The 20,423-nt window shown below is 35.0% G+C and overlaps 1 protein-coding gene across 14 annotated transcripts in view; it reads right to left on the bottom strand.

Annotated features, from left to right (window-relative positions):
- Positions 1-20,423, bottom strand: part of CCDC171 (coiled-coil domain containing 171) — a 163,502-nt gene that overhangs the window by 59,134 nt on the left and 83,945 nt on the right. For 8 of the 14 annotated variants that reach the window (XM_072922340.1, XM_072922341.1, XM_032744508.3 and 5 more), the window contains 2 exons: positions 2,995-3,140; positions 378-432 (listed from right to left, as the gene is read on the bottom strand). In XM_072922340.1, coding sequence (XP_072778441.1) covers positions 378-432; positions 2,995-3,140 — 201 coding nt within the window. Of the gene's footprint in view, positions 1-377; positions 433-2,994; positions 3,141-10,505; positions 20,284-20,423 lie in introns of those variants that run through there. The other 6 variants (XR_012053021.1, XM_072922345.1, XM_072922344.1 and 3 more) reach the window with 3 other exon arrangements.

Genomic DNA, 20,423 nt, shown 5'->3' with positions numbered 1-20,423 from the left:
AGCCATGTGTTTTATGGCCACCATGCATGTGACATCACCGAATGACTTCTGACTTACTCCATAGAAATTGTCAGCTGTTTGGATGTTCAATTGTCTTCACTTGGTAACTTGAAATAGTGGTCTAAGTGATTAAGGGGAAAAAAAAGTGGATTTTGTAGAAAGTTTTGTAATAAGAAATAAGAAGTTTGTGTACTTCAAAATTGTATTTTATTTCACTAAAAATGACTATTTTTTTAGGACGAAAGAAGTTGAAGGTGGAAATAAACTCTAGGAAAAGGAAGCCACCTTACAACTTCTCTCCTTCCCTGAGCAAAAGCAGTGGTAAAACTTTGATATGTTTAGAAATACAAATCAGAGGAATAACTTTAAATTCTTACCTTATGAAGAGTGTCTTCCACAGCTTTCATATGACTAATGATCAATTCTCTGTCTCTATTACAAGACCAAAAAAAAAAAAGTGGTAGATCACAGAACTGAAAACTCACCTGATTTAGAAATTAATTTTCTGCTACTTTTTTACTATTTTGTTTTTACAAATAATTTTTGATAACTCAAAGTATTATGGTTTTGTCTCTCCTTTTTATATCCCCAATGCAAACCTTAAAAAATAGTTCATGTACCACTATTTGGAATATTTCCATATGAAATTTGCTTCTGTTGTGGACTATCAATTAAACTAGCTGTAATTATGGACATATTCATGAACAACTATAATTTTCTTGGAGAGTTTTAGATGTAAAAGGCATGTTGAATGGAATCTTCTAGCAGGAAGAGAATACATTCTCTTACATTTCCAAGGGAGGCTTGGAGAACGAAACAATTCTCTAATGCCCTTTTGTAGATTAGGGCTTCAGTAAAAAAGACAGCTCTCATCAGCTAGGCTGTCATGAAAAACCTTGGCCTCAACTCATGATTGACAGAAATAGAACTGAAGTTGCATAATACCATATGACTAAAGAGAAAAGAGAGCATGACCATAGGAAGTCAAATAGAATCCATGACAGAAAAGCTAATAAACCTCAGCATTCCACTACTGTCTATTATTTTGCCACCTATGTGTATATTTTGTTTGAGCTTTTACAATACCAGAATCCATAGAATCAGCATGATTTAGGTTGGAAAAGACCCTTAAGATCACTGAGTTCAATCATTATCCCAGCACTGCCCAGCCCACCATTAAACTGGTCTCCAAGGGCTGTATTTTTTAAATACCTCCAGATCTACAACTTCCCTGGGCAGCTTGTTCCAATGCTTGACAACCTTTTCAGGGGAGAATCTTTTCCTAATATCCAATATAAATCTCTGCTGACACAACTGAGGCCATTTCCTCTTGTCCTATCAGCTGTTACTCGGCAGAAGAGTCCAAGTCCTATGTCACTACAACCTCCTTTCAGGTCGCTATGGAGAACAAGAAGGTCTGCCCTCAGCTTCTTCTTCTTCAGTTAAAATCATGGCATTCTTCCCCATGGAATGATGGCTGCTTTCTCATTTCTTGATTCATACTATCTTAACAGAAATTATAGGAAGGTGGCCAGAAGAGTAGAATTGGGTTTTACATTCCTAATAAAGCCACATAGACTTTTCTATATTCAGGATCCCGCCTTCTTTGGACTAGATTGACAGGGCACTTGGTTGCTGGCTGGGGTTAAACCACAACACAGAAAAATTACCAAAAGACTAATGTATTTTTGTCAGGTTCACTGTTTCAAACACTTTCATTAATATTGCTTTTTACTCAGGAGGACAGTGGAATGAACTGCTAGCCACCACTAAAAGAAAATCAGGAAAATTATCAGAACAAGACAGACATCTTGCTGTCTTTTACAGCACTACAAAAACTTAGGAAAGAAAGTGAAAGATACCCATGCATTGCCTACAATCACTTAGGTCATGGAATGGATATTAAAATAAGAGTTTCTGGGTAAGACCAAAGTATATTTACCAACTTTGCTCACATGTTCCAAAGGAAGAAAAAGACACTTGCACACAGAAAAAGAAGAATTGGTAGAACAATGAATGACTGTTTTGGAAGTTTTCACATTAAGAAAACCTTTTCTGAATATAAGAATGACCACAGGGAATGATCCTTACTGGAGTGCATAAAATAGCTTGGGGCAGGGTGAAAAGGAGAAGGCTTTTAAGAACAAATCCTTCTTTGGGTCATAATCTGCTTTGATACACTTATACTAAATAATATTTGTCATTCTAATTAGCTTCTTAAACATATCACTGATAACTATATTAATTACATAATTTTGCTGGTGCATAAGCCCCTTAAAGCTTCTAAGCTATTGTTCTTTAGAGGTCAAATCTACCCCAGGTATAATAAGAAATTTTAAATTTAAATTGAACTTTTTTAAAATCTTGGCCATGGACCAATAATATTCAAAGTGCATACTATTGTAACAGTAATAGATAACAAAGTCTGAAAGGATTTATAATTTTATCTGACTATACAACTCTAAGATGTTATTAATAATCTCATTAAAGTCAGCGGAACATCTTTTGACTACCAATACTTTCAAAAATGGTCCCTGAACATTTCCTTCCACTCTTCAGGTTATAGTATAAAAGGCATGGGGCTTACATCTAAATCCAAAACTCTCTGAAATAAGAAGAAATATCTATACTACACCACAGATAAGCGTAGGTCCAAATTCAACCCCTTTAGAATAACCATTCCTTAAATGAACAGAATATGAAAGTTCTACAAAAGAGATGTTGTCAAATCTGTAAGGTAATTGGCAGACAAAATGCTTATGCATTTTGGACTAAGAATTTGTAGCACTGTTATGGGATAACTACAGAAAACATAACGTGCAGTATCTTGAACTAACAGTTTTCTTTTTCAAAGTCTAGCACTGAATTTCAAAGAGAGGCAGATGTACTTTTGTTTTCTAGCATTACATTAGCTAAGGCTAAAACCCTGTGCATGAAAGTAAGAATTGATCTTTTGTCTGTTTTAAGTGATCTCCCCAAGGTCCCAGTGCTCACTTCGCTGCCGTGCAGAGGGCACTCTCTGCATCACGGATGCTCTCGCTCAGTCGACGCTTGTCCTGCTCCAGCTGGGTAAGAAGTCTATTCTGCTGACGCAGAAATCGATCTCTTCTTCTCAGCTCCATCGCTGCCTCAGAGAGACTCTGCAGCAGACAGAAAACAGAGTTACTTGTCAGCCCAAATAATTAACTTCAGTTTATGCCATAGGCTATTAAACAAAGTGGAAAACAGACTGACTGTGTAGTAGATTTGGACCATTGCATACTAAGGTTTTATGAATTCTCTACCAAAATATTAGCAGCTCAGAACCCCCCAGTTTTTAGTACATTGACTGTGTATAAATATCTTGATTGTGTATAAATATATTTATAAAATAAAATTATTTTTTGATCAAGCAGGGACATACACTATGCTACAAGTACTATATTTACAAATACCAGGTCTAAACACAAAGGAAAAAATCAAGAGTACAGCTTTAAAGAACACAGAATATTTGCAGAACTTAATTTAAAATAAACATTAAAGAAAGGAATTCACAGTGAAAGGGAATAAACACAGAAGCATTTATTTGAATATTCTGCACCATTCAGAAATTTCAGTAGAATAGATAATCTCATATTCTCTGTTATTGTATCAAGTACAATCTATTTTATGGTGCTTTCACTATTATAACATTAGTTTCCCAATATGCAAAATAGTATGTGTATTTTTTAAACATTTCTCTCTGGCTTAGAATTAACACAACATACTTTAATCAATTCAGATTAATCCAACAGATGAAAAATAACACATAGGACTAATTAATACAGAAGCTGGCTGGCTGCTACTCCTTTCTGCTGGGATAAATCAATACAATTACAGACTGGAGTATTAATAATTCGATTTCATAATTTGTTACATGTTACATTTTACTTACAGCTGTTAATTGTCTTTTTAGAAAGAAATTATAATAGGTAGCTATAAACATCCTCTTACACATAGCATATATCCTGATAGAGTCTAAAATACAAAAGAGAAGGCTGCACAGTTGCAAGACTGAGTTCTTACACACCTTTTTTTCGAAACGTATGGGTATATTTTCTGCTTGAATTCTAAGAATGCTTTGCATAATTTGTACTCAGTATTTGTCCTGGACTGTGAAACATGGAGATGTACTATGCTGTGGATGAGTATGAAGAACACTATATACAAAATGCTGGTAAAAATTTGGAGGGTGCTGAAAACTCAACTAATCTGAAGAACTTTCAGACCTCTTAAAGGGTCAGAGGTGCTCCAAAGAGCATTAGGATAGAGGAATTTTCTATAAAACAGCAATCAACAGCAAAGGACTTCATAGTCCTGTAAAATAAACGGTAATCTGTGGACTGGCATAAGTCTTCTTCTTACATTCCTGAAGAGCAAAGGCAACCAGTTACTTAAATGCTTAAATGGTGGTGTATTTTGAAGGTACAGCACCATTACTTGAAGTCTTGTTCAGGAATTTACAAAATCTAAGCTGAAATTAATCACAACTGTGTAAGAAAAAAAAATTGAAGTTTATTTAGGAAACTCTAATACCAGAAATGTTAATATTATTCTTGTTCAAATGACTGCAGGTTGAATAATTCTATTTTGACTTTTATGTCCTTATTTTCAATAAACAACTGACATATTTTCCCTAAGGAAAGATAAACACACAGATAGCATTCAACCACTGCACAAGAATATTCAAAACCAGAAGTCATGCTTTCAAAAATTCTACCCTTAAGCCACCAGCAGCTATCAAATTCCTGTCTAAACAGATGACTTTGTCAATTATCAGATTTTCAGAAAATTTATTTCCAAGAACTGAAATGCGGATTAGTATGGAAGTTCAAAACCAAAGAGCATTATCTTCTTCCAATTACTGCGTTTACTGTTTGCTTTCAACATTGAGGAAAGAGTTCTGAAAACAAAGTCAAGTAATGCCCCGGCCAGATTTCCACCTTTGGCAAATGGACTGTATTTGAACACAGAACAAGGTCTCTGTTACCAATGTTTGGTCCAATCCAGTGTCCCACCTGATTGAAAAATCTGGTTTTAACTAGTTTCTGCTAGTATTTTGATGCAAGAAATTTTTGATGCAGATGCTGTTGAATGGATTTTGGCCCCAAGATCCTACCAGTCTAAAACAGTAGAGAAAGACAGGATAATAGGAACATTATGCATATTTGTTTTATTTTTATTATAGCTATCCATCTGCAGGGGTTGAAGAGTTGTCAGCTCCCACGTCAATCTTTCATTACTGATCATGAACAGTGAAAAGACCCACTAGTCAAAATCTTCTGTGAGCTGCTAACTAATCTAGATTACTCATTCCAAGCATGTGCCTATTAATGAGGGAACAGGACCTAACATTTTTAAGGGCCATGGTCAGCAATCTATGCTAACCGGTGATGAAGCAGTACAGAAATGGTTAAATCAAGTATCTCACTGAAGAGCTGCTCTATTATATTCAAAGAGAACCCCATTATTTACAGATATCTCTAAAGGATTCAGACTTTATCTAGTAACATTGCATTATCTAAACAAAATAGAAACTGATTTTAGCACTCCAAAAGCAGTTTCAGCAATTACTTGAAGCTTCTTGCTACTGTGGGTTAAAGTCAAGCCTTGGAAACGTTCAAATACAGTGTGGTGTATTATAAAATAATGGCTGGTAAGCCTCTTTTTTTGCTTCTTCAGATTGATCTAATTAAAACCCTTGATAAACTTTATGGACTCTAATATTTCCAGCTGAGTGACTGAAACCAAGAGGGTGTGCCTCAAGGCAGCAAGGCAACAATGATAAGCAGCAGGTTAGCCACTAATTTCTCAGCTAGGGTAGATTGTAAAAGTGTGATGTTCTGATATCCAAGAAAGTGTTCAGGAGAGAATAGGATAAATCAAGTTTAATAACTCTGCTCTTAATTGTTCCCTCAATGCTCCACTCTAATTACTTGGAGAACTCTCCTGACTGTCACCTGATATTAAGTTGTTGGAGGCTGAGTGTGGAGCAGTGAGATAATCAATAAACATTTAGTGGGGAGAAGAATGAAGATCCCGTTAAGCAGTGGGAACCTGCAGCACCCAAAGCCCTTCTGCTCATGAGAAAACCTATGGGAGAGCCATAGTGATTGCAAAGCAATAATCCAAAGCACTGGTTTTAGGCTTTGAGGCCTTTAGGCAACAGTACATTTGAGAAAAAAAGGTTAACACGGTCATCCTAATTACAGCCCATTTTCACATTCTTCATATATAAGCAAAGACAAGCCAATTAGGTAGAAAGGAAGATAAGGGAAGTTTTATTTGTATACTAATTAAACCCCTGATGAAATTAAAGGAAAAACATACAGCTCTGTAATTGTGTCTGAGAAAGGTCACTTCAGGTTCAGTTATCAGAAAAGCACAGCCTTGAGATATTTCACTTAATCCACAATATAGCCCTTATTTTGCCCCCCAGGTCTTAGTATTTACAAAAATAAGAAAATTTCAAAACCTGATAATGCATTTATCTTGAAATGTTTTCTGTGGACAATTACAACTGTTAGAAAGTTGAGGCTAATTGTGATAAGAAGAATGAGGGTTTTAAAAACCTAGTATGTTTGCACATAGTTCTGTGAAGATGCTGAGCTTTCACTTTCAAGTATAAGTGATTCTGAACCAACTTAGAAGCTAAACTCCAATTTATTAACATTCTGTAAAATGCCAGTTATCTTTCTCAGGTTTTTAGGCATTCGGGTGCTAATTCAGACATCACTGCACTCCTTTCTCTCCAGTCTGCCAAAATCTCATAGATCAGCTGAGTTTTCATCAGAATCTTTAGAAGGAGTTTCCTTTAGGGACATTTATATTTTTTACCTTTTTTTCCCTCACAAATTAAGCATGAAAAAACATTTGGTTGGAGAGAACAGCAAGCAACTGATAGCACTGAAGAAAAATCTCATTGCCTGTCTGTTGGTTTGGTCTTTCCACAAGCTTCCTTTAACAAGTTTTAGCTTTTGCATTCAGGAAACTTTTTACTCAAAGCCCATTACAAAAAGAAATCAAAGTTTAGTATTGTCATTCTTTACACATGAAAAGGACTCTATTCAAAAGATAACAGATGGACAATCACTTCAGATGAACAATGACAGTCATACAGTTTAAATTCATGCAAAGCATGTGTGACACATTTATACTGAGACTGTATTTCCAAGATCAACTAAAGGTAGATCAAACTGCTTAGTAAATTAGATTTAAATTAGACAGACACAACACAGCAGTACAAAATATGCAAATACACTGCAGTATGTCTATAATGAACTAAGCTGTAAAATTGAAGATTTCCTCTTTCAGATGTTTTATATGTATATTCTCTATTTAGATGCAAAATTTTACTTTTAAAAAATACATTCTGAAAGCTGTTCCACACTCACAACTAATAAAATTTCACAATGAAAAATGGTATAGAAAGTTTAGCCAGCATCCATTCCTTCAGCAGTTTAAATATGCTTCCCATTATCTTTGTTGGCAAACATAATGATCTCTGAGTGCCCTCAAGAAGTCTACACTTAACCAAGAGCAGTTTCAAATGGTTTAAATCCAACAGGTACAACAAGCTACATTAATATTTAGTGTTTACCATATTTTTAGTGTCCACCGCTGCAATGCAAACCAAATACATCATCTGAAACTACACAGCTGAATTCCACAGGATGTTTTTTGGAAATAATCTTTATTTATCAGGAAGAAATAGAAATTATGCTTCTTCTATGAAAACATCAGAATAAAAATCTTAGGGAAAAAAAGTTCTGTGACAAAAAGAATTCCTGAGACTTCTCATCAATACTTTAATAAAATCAAATATATCTAAGAAGTACAGTGAGACCTATGTCAAGAAATAAGATGGATTTACACTTCTCAAATAGAAACTATCAAGATAATATACCTGGATTCGCTGTGTGTTTCACTGTGTCTGCAGTAGCATCTTAAAATACTTTGAAATGAGATCCATGTGGCTGATCTGCTCTTGCAAAGCAGAACTGAGGCTGACCACGCATGACATCCCTTCAAAAACAAATGCTTTCCTATGCCCTTTAAATTTCACTAGGGAAAAAAATACGAGTGCTCAAAAGGAGACACGTGAATGAGATGTATCTGCATTGCAGAAAAAAACAGGTTGATTTTTTTCAACCTCTTTGCTACCGGACCTTCATCCTGACAACAACAATCTTTTCATATGCTAGTATTGAGAGAAAGAACATACCTCGTGAATCGTCTCTGAAGTATTTGATATAGCTTAGAAGCAGTTAAAAATAGTTTACAGATCTCAGTGTATCTAACAAGGTGCAAAATGCTCTTCTTGTCTTTGTTAGAGCCTTGTGTAATGAGGTCACGAAGCACAATTGGTCAACTAAGGAAAACAAATACCAGCCAACACAATCATTTTAATAAATAACCAACAAAATACTGGTGAATGACAAGATACTTGCTGGCATATTTTCACATTTCTAACACAATGTAAAATACAATTGCTTGTGATTGTTTTATATGAAAAACCCTCATAATGTTGGAGTACAAACTATGGTTTATCCAGGTGAGTACCAGACAAAAGCAGACAAAAATGTCAAGCAAACAACTAAAGATGATTATAAGTTACATGACAGTACATGCAGCTCTAAAAACAGTTGTGACACTGTACAAAATCTAGAACCCGAGTATTAAGAAACATTTAAATGAAATTTTATTTGAGAGTTATTCAATAGATGGGGAAGGGAAAATGCACACATTAACATTTTGCAAGAGATTTTTCTTACAAAATTCACTTGAAATTTGAAGCACTCATGTAATGAAAACAAATTACATTCATTACCTATGTAGTTGTAGACAGCAGCTCATTTATTGACAGAAACATAGCCTTTAGACAGCCAAGCAAATTTAGGTACCTCAAACATCTCACGTGCAGTGATTCAGGCTGGATTAAAGTGCCTCAAAGACTTACACCTACGTTTCATATCTCTTTGCTATAGTGCAAACATTTCTCAATAGAAAATCTGTTCTGATCATCAAGAAAGCAACCTATTTTTCAATTGCATTAGCTCAAGATATTTAGCAAACTATGACTGAAAATGCTTTGTGAAGTAATTTAATTGTATATGTTTTAAAGTTATTGTGAATTAAAAGAGTTTAGTAATTTAAACAGAGTAGCTTTTTCTGAATAATTTCACACAACTAAATCTCCTTCAGAGGACACATCATATGCTCCTTCAAGTTCAAAGTAAAACTAAACAAAACTTTAAAAGTGAAGTAATTACAAAACATAAACTGGCCACACATAGCCTAGATCCTTATGGACTCTTGATAGAGACCCTTTTGAAAATGAAAAGACACTGGGCCTTTCAGGCATACACTAATCCAAACAGAGAATAATTGAGACCTACCTTTAAACTGTGCTTTGAAAAATGATAAAGTACACGACAAAATCTATGCACATTATAATTTAGAATTTTTAATCATCTTCTAAGCTAAGTGAATTATGTTAGTATTACTGGAAAGCTGCAGAGAGGGATTATACTACTTAATAGAACAAATACAATTTTATAAAAACTCAGGCTTTATCACTATGAATTTTAAGAATAATCCTTGAAGTTAAGTGAGAATAAATTTTTGGAATCACATGCATGACAGCATGAGTACATGATCATTAAATCCTTATTCAATTTCTGACACACTACCTCAGGACTGATGTTTCTTTTTTCTCCTTAGAAATGTAAATTTCTCTCCCACCACATTTAGCTCTTTGCACTCACAGCCCTGCATACGTAGCAGATTTTCTGTGCTTTGGCAGTGTCATGCCTTTAAATCAGATACTTAAGTGCCACCAAAAAGGAATAATCTTGGGGTTTTTCACTGTTACATTTTTGACCTGGTAGACTCTCAGCCTTATAGTTAGTTGGTACAGTTCCAAGGTTTCAAAAAGATGGTTTACACCTGGATTACATTGAAAAAGATGACACTTCGTAACTGCCGTGTACCTGTAAATGAGGCATTAATAGTAGAAGCAAACTGATGCTGCTCTGTAGCACTGCTCTGATATTGCTCTGCAATACTGTTGATTTTGCTACACATTATCTACTTGTGCACATTAGCACACACTATGCAAGGCAAAAACACAACCAGCACTTAGATTTCATCTTCACTTTAAAAGTGATAATCTATCATATGTACATACATCAAAATATTTAGTTGTGTATCTATGAGGACTCAATGTATTGCACCAATTTCTTGCATTTCATTTGTAGCCTCTCTCATCTGTCACACCCTCAAACCATCCGTCTCTGATCATGTCCTACTGGTCTCAATGATCTTGCATTACCAGTGACATTTCTAAGCCCTGGAAGAGACTATTTTAAGTTCTTGAGAAATACTCTTCCATTAGATTTGTATCAGAAATTTGCTTAGAATATTTCTGAATGCTAACAGTCAGTTAAACCAATTCAGGAAGAAGAAGAAATAACAGCAATAAAATATTAACAATTACAACAATTTATTTACAAATAAATAAAGCAAAAAAACCCACAATTTAATTCCCATTGTTTATTTAGAAAGGAATACAATCTGAAGTTAGGGGGCTTCATGACACAGACAAAAAGTCATCTGGGTCAGGCTAAATGACACAGCATTCTGCTTCAGAACTACATTTGAGAAACGTACCCTGTCTCCTTCTCTTCAAACACTGGTTAAAAAAATGGAAATACTAGGAGTTTTCAGAACAGTTTCAAAGAAAGGTTCAGTTTAAGGTTCAGTTCTAAATGCAAAAATATACTGTCCATAACCTCAATATACTGGTGGCCCCAGCTAAGTTTTTTTACTGCTGCAGGTTATGCTGCAGCCCTTTCTTTGAAGAGGCTGCTGCACAATTCCACCAGACACGAGTGCATTAATGTGAGCCATCACATTGAAGAGTTAGGGCCAATGGCAAGAATGTCAATTAGTGACACACAAAGGTTTGCTCTTGCTTCATAAAGAGTTTTTGATTTTCTTTAATTAATAAATTAGACAAATCTCTTTTTTTAGCATGGCACAGTGTCATGGTTTGACACGGGAAGAGAATTTTTTTTTTAGAAGGAAGAGGTTCATCCAGTCAGGGGTCAGGTTTAGATACTGACACTTGGGGTGACCAATTGAAGGTGGACACACCTCTGAGAACACAGAGGGGTTAAAAGCGGAATTCCCAGGAGGACTCGTCCTTCTTTGGTTCCGGTGATCGCATGGTACGGACCTCTCCCCTGCCCAGCCCGGGCTGGGTGGGGGAGGGGAGCCATGCGGCCTGCACAGGTAGGCCAGGGGGTGAAGGATCGGAACCGGCTGGGTCAGCTCCTGCAGATGGAAGGGTGGAGAAATCTGGGATGTCTCCGTTCCCCCCAGAGTCTCTCTCTCTCCCAAGAGAGAAAAAAGAGACGGCGGTGGTTTTATCGGCAGTTCGCCGCAGGGAAGGAGAAGAGCGGGGGGGCCGCGAGGTGCCCAGCCGGGCTGTGGGAGCTGGAGCCTGGGCAGCGAGCCATCCTTGGGAGTTGGGACTTTTAACCCTTCCTGAGAAATGAAGGCTTTATGAAATATTACTCCTCCTGAATTTGAAGAAAAGAGAGACAGCTTGAAACCTCAGATGTTCAGAGAAGAAGGTGGGGGCAGATGATAGAGTGACTTTTGGCTGGACTCTGCTTGTTTACCATAGACTGAACCACTCTTTCTTTCAAGAGGGACTGCATTTTAGGGGGATGCATTGGTGAGCCAAGAGACCTTCTGCAGCAACTACCAGTTTTGGAGTGGACAGAGAGAGAGCTGAGGAGGGTGTGAGGAGGCCCTCCATCTTCAGGAAGAAGAGAAGGCGATCTCTGTCTTTTGGACCCTCGGCCCCAGGGGAAAATGGGGGGGACTCTAGTCCCGAATTGTGATACTGGACTGTTGTTCCTGGTGGTCCTTGGCAAAGCATCCTTAAAGGGGCCCTATAAGCAGTCTCTGTCCATGCCCGGTGGTGAGAGCACTGTGACATGGAGAGGAGAGTGTCACACTGGCCGGTGTGTCTGGGCAGTGCCACGAGTGACATTGGAAACACAAGAGGTGGCAGCTGTTTCCTGGAGGTCTGTGGTGCAAGGGGGACTCCTCTCTTCCCCGATGGACTCAGTATTGATTATATTGAAGGGTGAAAACTTGATTAAGGATCCAAATGGGTCTCGCTGGGGTTTGGTGGAGTTGGGTGGAGGGAGGAGAAATGTTTTGGAAGGTTTTCATTTCGAATTTTGTGTGTTTTTATTCTTTCCTTTCTTTTCCTTTTATAGTAGTAGTAGTAGTAGTGTAATAAAGCTTTTTCCTTTGTTATTAAGTTTGGCCTGCTTTGCTCTGTTCTTGATCACATTTCACAGCATTTGATTGGTAAGTTGTATTTTCATGGGGCGCTGGCATTGTGCCAGCGTCAAACCATGACACACTAACATTAATATGGGCTTCAAAAGATTTATCACTTTATATGATTTACATTCAAGTATTCCCCTTCAGAAGAGTTCTGACTAAATCTTACGTGCAAGGTATGTGTGTTTCCATAGAGCCCCAAATTTATTAAGTGCATTAATGTTTTATTTGAATATCAGGACAGCCACATTGTGCCTGACGTACCTGCAGGGAGAAAACATGCATGCTTGATTATCCCTTTTACTTTTTAAACCTCAATAAAATAAGAAAGAATTTATAAATATGTAATTTTATATTAAAAGGTCTATTCTTCAATATAGGTCACCCTTATCCTTCCTCTCATTAAAAAACTGGAGAGTGGGCACCTTAGCAGAAAAAACAGATACAGTAAAACAAAATTTAACTTACATAAAAGGCAACTTTTAAATCATTCTATTGAAAAAGCATCAAAGATATATTACATCCAAATATTCAGTAAGGAGATCAAAGTGCTATAAAGACATATTGATTAGATGTCTCACTTCCTTCTGGATATGCTTTGAGTCATACCAAGTGCCAAACAAGGACACAAAGCTTAATACAAGGTATAAGTTTCCCTGAGCATAGCAAATACAGATCCTGAAACAGGGAAGTTAAACAGTGACAGTGAATTCAGTGAAAACTAAATTATTATTTTTCTCTTTTGGTATATTTCTTAACTATAAGACAAAATGGCACCATAGTGGTACAAAACTTGGAAAGTTACCTACTTCACTCACCAATGTAAATGACAGGAATATGCCTATCACTAGGTGATACCACACAACCAATTATTTTAGTAAATTATTATTAACTTTTTCTAAGAACACTTATTTCTTCTTTCTCACACCTGAGAAATTTTCCTGTAAACAGTGTAGTATTTATAAAAGAAATATTTGGACTGCTACTTAGAATTGAGAATTTTAATGTCCTAATTCTAAAATCACTCAATTTCTTATTGAAAAGTAAACAGACAAAAAAAACCAAAACAAAATATTAACAAACAAAACCCCCAAAATACAACAACACTTAAGGTGATTTTACTTTAACTAGAAAGATTTGGAAACATTTTAAAGTCTTTTTAACGGAAAAGTAAAATTATCTAGCAACAAGAACCTCACTGGATTTTTCATAAATATATATTGTAAAAGACAACACAAAAATTAGGCAGCATAAAATATAATTTTTGTTTTGAGTTTGTTGCCCTGCTATAATTTTGAAGAGTTTCCATGCTCTAATAGACAGCATAGGTACAGATTCTGGAAGCTGAAACTGGTATAAATTTTGAAAAACCTTCCCCTTGAAAATCACTGAATACCTAATGGAGTATCAAATTAAATTAAAAGATCAAATTATATGAAAGATAGGCCCAGCTGCTGTCATAGCATGCAGCCAAGGGAATACAGGTGCAAAGGAATGCATCTCTTGTTTTAGTCTTATGACAGTTAGATACATAATTATATTCCAACAGTTTAATTATATTTCAATAGCTATTTGAAATATTTTACTTATGGTTCGACAAGAAGATATAAAGATATTTGCAGAATTAGTTGCACACAAAGAGAAAGGGAGAACATGGGAAAACATGACTCAGGTAAAAAATTATGAGGCCCTGGAGACATCCTAGATAAACAGCAACAAAAAGCAAATCTACCTATAAAGGAATTCTATATCAAGGAGACACAGAACCTGCATCATAGAAAGTCCTACACATTGATATCTATACTACCAGGAAAAATAGGGTATAGAACACCTTCTTTAAAAAATCTCATGCTGTTTTAATGATCTATTGATCCCCTCTACACATCTCAGGGTAACACAGTTACTTTGTAGTTGATCCAATAATATAACAAAGATCTCCCAGAAGAAGACCAGGAAGCCTTTCAGTATTTTTGAGTGAAAACTGAAAGATAGTTGAAGGTCTTGAAATAACAGGAATAAATGGTATGTACATATGCTTAATAACCACATGCTGTAATTACACAATAATCTCATTTTTCTTCCAAATAAATCTTGTCAATAAATCTTTCTCACTGCACTATAAATTCCAGGGTCATGGATAGAGGTATTTATTAGTATAATTACAATGCAGAAATAAAACCATTAAGCTTTTAGATCCTGATATTGTTCCATTTATTCTCTCCTTTCCCCAAGGGGGAGACAAATAGTTCCTACAAATGGAATACTCAGAAAATACTGAAGGCTACTTTTAAAAGACTAAAAATGTACTGGTTCATGCAATTACTTTGTTTAAGTTACTTTTTCTCTTTATCTAAACTTTGACAGAATGTCAGATTTATCTTTTTTTTAATACTATAGTGTAGCAAACAGACTCAGCAAAAGTATTCTCTGAAATGGGCAATGTTACTACACTGTTAACACCAAGGCACTCTGGATTTCACTCTGTGTCAGTCAGTCATACATTGGACCAAAAATCCCAAGGTCTCATGTGAGTGCATGACTCATAAAGTGACTGTCAAATGAGGCTATTGAATCAGATTAGCATGAACAAACTTATTCCATAATTTTCTGGAGAAGGGTAAACCTATTCTTACCTGGAATTTAACTTGTTGTCATAATTAGCTTTCAAAGATTAACTAAAGTGATGTTACATAATCATGACATTCCAGTGTTCTGTTTCAGTGTCTAAGTTACATACAAATTGATGTAATGGTGAGAGTGTTTTCTCAGAGTTATCTTAAACTCTTCAGCAAGTTAAAAATAAGATATTAATTTTTCTTACTTAGGGATGCTTTTTCTTGTTTATCCAATAAATAATATTTACATCTGATTAGATTGAACATAAATGTAATAAATGGCCAATTATTCTTCTTGCAATGTAAAGTAGCATTGGATACAATTTTATCATTTTCTTGCTATGTAAAGGTAGTAAATAATATTCTTAATACCAACCAATAAAGTACTGCACAGCGGCATAATATAGGAAAAAAAGTTGTTCACCTGGGGTAAATACGTGTTCAAATTCCAATACAAAACCTTCACATTGCTCAAAAATTAATTATTGCTGACATTCAACTTGTAAAATTGGACAAAAGAGGAAATGCAGAGAAATGAAACAGAAACACAACAGAAATGATGATATCCTTTCAAAATAAGAGCTTCCAATTGAATTATGGTTGTGTAACTTATACTACAATATTTTGCATTGTTGCATTGACCTTCATGTTAATGCAAACATACAATGAATTCAAAATCACAAACTTTAACTTTATTCTTCCTCCCATTCTGAGAATAACTTACATATTTTCCAGAAAGTTTGACTCAGAAAAGTTAATGCAGACCTTCAACAACTTAGTTGATAATTGTTTGGCTGCTTCATTGATGACTACAGCACAAAACAAATCTAAAAGACATGTACTGACTTCAGTCCCTCCAGACTAATGCTAATACTGATAAATGTTCTAGGTACACAACAAAGGAAATAGATTTAAAAACCTGTCTAAGAGCAAGTTCTTCACTCAGAGGTTTGTTGGGCATGGAAGAGTTCCCCAGGCTAGTGGTCACAGAACTAGCCTGACAGAGTTCAAGAAGCATTTGGACAATGCTCTCAGGCACACGGTGTGACTCAGAGACGGCTCTGTGCAGGGCCAGGAGCTGGATGTTGATCATCATTGTAAATCTTTTCCAACTAAGTACTTCCTATGATTCAATGAATCTAAATCCCTGGATAAACCACAGAAGCATGAAATGTAAAGTGAAGTTCAGAGTTCTGAAATACAGACTCGCTAATAATAATAGAGTGCAGACTTTATCTAAGCTGTGTTCTGTCTCCTATTGCGAAAAAGAGCTCTCAGGTCTAGCCCACAATTGTGTGCTATCTTTGTGTCTTCCTATTATGAAAAGACAGCAGCTACTAAAAGAAAGACTATCTCTTTCCATAAACCTAAATTCCACATGCAATGCACTGGAATTTTATAAACAAAAAAGCACAAAAAACTAACTAGTTTGATGACAAGTTTCTAGTTAACCTAAGTCTTTGAAGACTAAGAAGTTAGCAGTAGTGGACGTTATGTAAGAGAGCAGAATGAACACTTCTACTTATTTTACAAATAGCATTAACACAAATTGAAGTACCTGACAAAACTCTTTAACCTGCTATTTATTGTACGAAGAATACACATTACCTCTTTCAACTAAGAACAGAGCAGATGACAATACTAATCCATTCTTACCTATCTTATAAGTTATTTAGGTGTTCAGAACATAAACAGTACGGAAACTAAAAAAACCCAAAACCTAACAACCTTCCATATTTAATTAATGAATTATGAATTTTAGTTTCTAATTAAAATTCAGGAGGGAGCTTGCTTCTCTTTAACATGCTAAATTTCACTAATATACATTTCTGTTGAGTTAGATGCTAGCAGTAATCAACTATACTGCTTTCTTTAAGGAACAGCCTTACATTTAATCAGGCAATGCACAGAAATGCAGTTTCTTGACAAAGACACAAACAAGTTTTTAGAATCAACAGTATCCCTCAGTGCATCCACATTCTAGCAATCTTTCCAACTTGAGATGTCAGAGGAAAATAAAATCTCAAATCCTATTTCTGTTCTTACTGTTACTGCAATCTTTCTGAGAAGCATGAAAATCACTTGGTTTTCCTCATGTAAGTGAAGATTTTAACCTTTCTCCAAGTTAGAATACTGCAGCATTTTCAGAAAAATCTGTAAAACTCACTCAATAAGTATGTCTAGTGGTATTAGTAAAAGAAATTGTGTAAATATTTGAAATGCTCTTTCAGAGAAAATATGTGGCTATAAATATATGAAGAGGAAAAGCAATGAAAAGCAGAAAATTGTGTATCACCTTTACCTCAAAATCAACGAAGAACTGAGCTGAAAACACCTGCTGAGGGAAACCATTTTAACAAACAATCCATTTTAACAAACAGAGAAATCCCAATCTTCATTGAATCAAATTAATTTAGTTATACCTGTTTAGTAAAGGATACTCTGGACAGAGAATATGTATGTACAATTTGAATGACATAGGTATTGAAAACAAACACTTCAGATCTTCCCACCAGAAAACATCTTTTTGTGAGTGTTATCAAAGCAATTGGATGAGATTTTTTTCCTCATTTATTCTGTCATAAATTAATTGCAGCTTCACTAAACTCAGCAGTTTAAGCAAACCCAAAATTTAGGGTACCTTCTTCTAAAACAAGTATTTATGTTGAGGCATATCAGTATCAAGCAATATGATTTGGTATCTACTGCACTGGAGGTATTAATTAACAATTTATAGAATTTGATCCATAAATAGAACCTTAAAAATATACGGGCACTAACATAGCTAAAAGGAAGTAAATATATAGACTGTGCATATCAATAGGAAACAAAAATACTTTACTTGATTAAGAACAGCTGGTATCAGGAGTTGATACCTGTTTAGCATTTGTGTAAAAGTTTCTCTTCAAATAATAAGGAACCAGAGCAAATGATTCACCTCATCTAATAAAAAGAAGTGGTGTTAAAGAGTTGCTTAGTTCCAGCTGACCTTGAATGTAATTGGCTATTTTGGATGTCTCTATGGTATATGCCACTAAGAAGATAAAAATATACAGGATTAAAATCTGAACTGATAAAACTAAGAAATTAAGTATTACTCCTTTAATAAGCCTACTTTATGAAAGTACATGAATACCAAAATATCTCCTTACTGATTGCTGTGAATAAGTTTAAAAATAAGCTATCAAAAGTGAAGGTATCTAATATTTTTATTTTCTTCTTCTTACTTTTAAAAAATTATTAATAAAGAATTCAAAGCATGTCTATTTTTTTTCACTCCATGTCACTCTACTCTAACAGACCTTACTTGTATGCCATCAGACTGACCAAATTTTTATATACACTTTAGTCTATACAAGTAATACCATTTTGTATCTTAAAATGAAGATGGAGACATATTTTTCTATTTTGTTTTTTACACTGCAACACTAAAAAATATTTTTTTTTTCAGTATTATTTAAGTGCTTGAAACCATATGCAATTTTAAACAGTTTTACAAGGGCAAGATTGGTTATTACAAAGACTATGTTGTTTAACTGTACTGAAAAATGAAAGCTACAAAAAGCCCCACAAAAAAACCCTAACATTTTAAGTCAAAAAACCTAATTAAGCTAAAGAAAAGGATCTGTCAATTAAGATGCCAGGGCAGAGACCATTTCTTCCTGTTGTGAATAAAGGCAGGAAAAAGGTTGGATGGTAGTTAACTGTGGGAAAAAGAGAGTTTTTCTTAAATTTTAAAAACCAAAAGATATGGGGCTCAAAATTTAAGAATTACTTTTATTCCTTGGGATCAAAGTATTATATTAGACTGCCATTTGAATTTCAAAAATACTTATACAACACACGTTTGGAATTGTAAAAACAATTATAAAAAGTGAAGGTAAAATGATGACTTAGGATGCATACATTGCAAAATTGTATCTACATGACTAAAAAAAAAAATCAAGGACCACAAGATCTTTAACATGTTTTGATGTTACCACAATTGTTCTTGTCTCCTTTTTTGATACTGTCACAGATACATGCTGTTACAACCAAAATGCAATTTTGTACTATCTTTTGTAGTAAATATAATAAAGAAATAATGAGATACCAATTAACCTAAGTTGAGGGACAGTACACAGCAACAAGCCTACAACTTAAAATTGGTTTAAAACTCCTCAATGGGAAGGATTGCGACTTACAAAGTAATAAACCAAATCAGTGTACCTGTAAGTAGTAAACTTCAGATCTTAAGGTTTATTTTGTCAATGTTCTTTGTCTCCACCCTATCACCTATTTTATCACCTATCACCTATTACATTGCATGATACCTTGAAAGATTTCAGCAATAACCAAGCATTTTACATTAAAGGAAAACGTTCCAGTAGCAAACAACTGTTAAAGAACTGCAAAATTAGGATGCATTTTAGGATCATGACTGTCTCAAAAAAACTTGTATATAGCCTTCAATTAACAAAAACCAGAAGCTGTGAAATATAATTCAGTATCCAATAATCTATGTAAGAGATCTGTTTAAAAGTTTCTCCTATATTTTAATTGCCTACAATTGACCTTTCTCTTCACAGTCTCTGAACAAATGAAAAGGCGTGTTTTAGAAAAAGTAAAACATGGTGAAAAAACATGTATTAATGTACAAAAAGTAGACAAAAATTAAGATTTGAAATAGGATTTGTCTTCTAGTCCTTCCCTTCTTTATATTCCTAATAGCCATTTAAAAATCTCAAATCAAGCATTTCTCAAAGAAATCAAACACAAGAATAACAGCTTATATATACACTGCAGTTATAGCTGAAAGAAAATACAATAGTATTAACAAGCAACCTGACTGAAAAACAGTAGCACATTTATTCTTCCATTTCAATTAACACCCAAAACTAGGGAATTGTGAGGGAGAAAAAAAACCCACACAAAACCTAACAGGTAAATTGGAAATGCCACTGTCTTTTACCTTTAGTGAGGTAAGGCATTTTTAGTAAATAATACCAACAGTGAAAAGCCTCCTCAATAAATTTCACAACATCATTCAGCATCCTCCACTATACATCACATCTACTTTGCTGCAACTCATCCTCTTTGACATCTACTTTCATAGTAATATTTTCAATATTTATGAAATTTCTAATACTTTTGCAGCTGGAATCATTTTGGTTCTCCTCCTGCTTGACACTTCTTCTCTCAGACTTATAAGTGCTTCTATTTGTCAAAATGCTGGTGAAGCAGTCCCTTTGCTCAGTTGTCAATTCACAGAAGAATACTGCGAGGTGGAAAGACAGTAGTAGGGCTGAAAAGCAGACACAAGCAGCAAAGCTTGCTTTATATAGAAAATAAATAAAAGCTGCCAAGCTCAGGTCACCACCCATTACTGACTAGCCATCATGAAGTTTTCTCTCTGCCCATGTTAGATATTCACCTGGTTTCAAA

The sequence above is a fragment of the Taeniopygia guttata genome, chromosome Z, assembly GCF_048771995.1.
Source record: "Taeniopygia guttata chromosome Z, bTaeGut7.mat, whole genome shotgun sequence".
NCBI classification, from domain to species: domain Eukaryota; kingdom Metazoa; phylum Chordata; class Aves; order Passeriformes; family Estrildidae; genus Taeniopygia; species Taeniopygia guttata.
The sequence above is the reverse complement of the archived record's forward strand: the minus strand, read 5'-3'. Positions and strand labels throughout refer to the sequence as shown.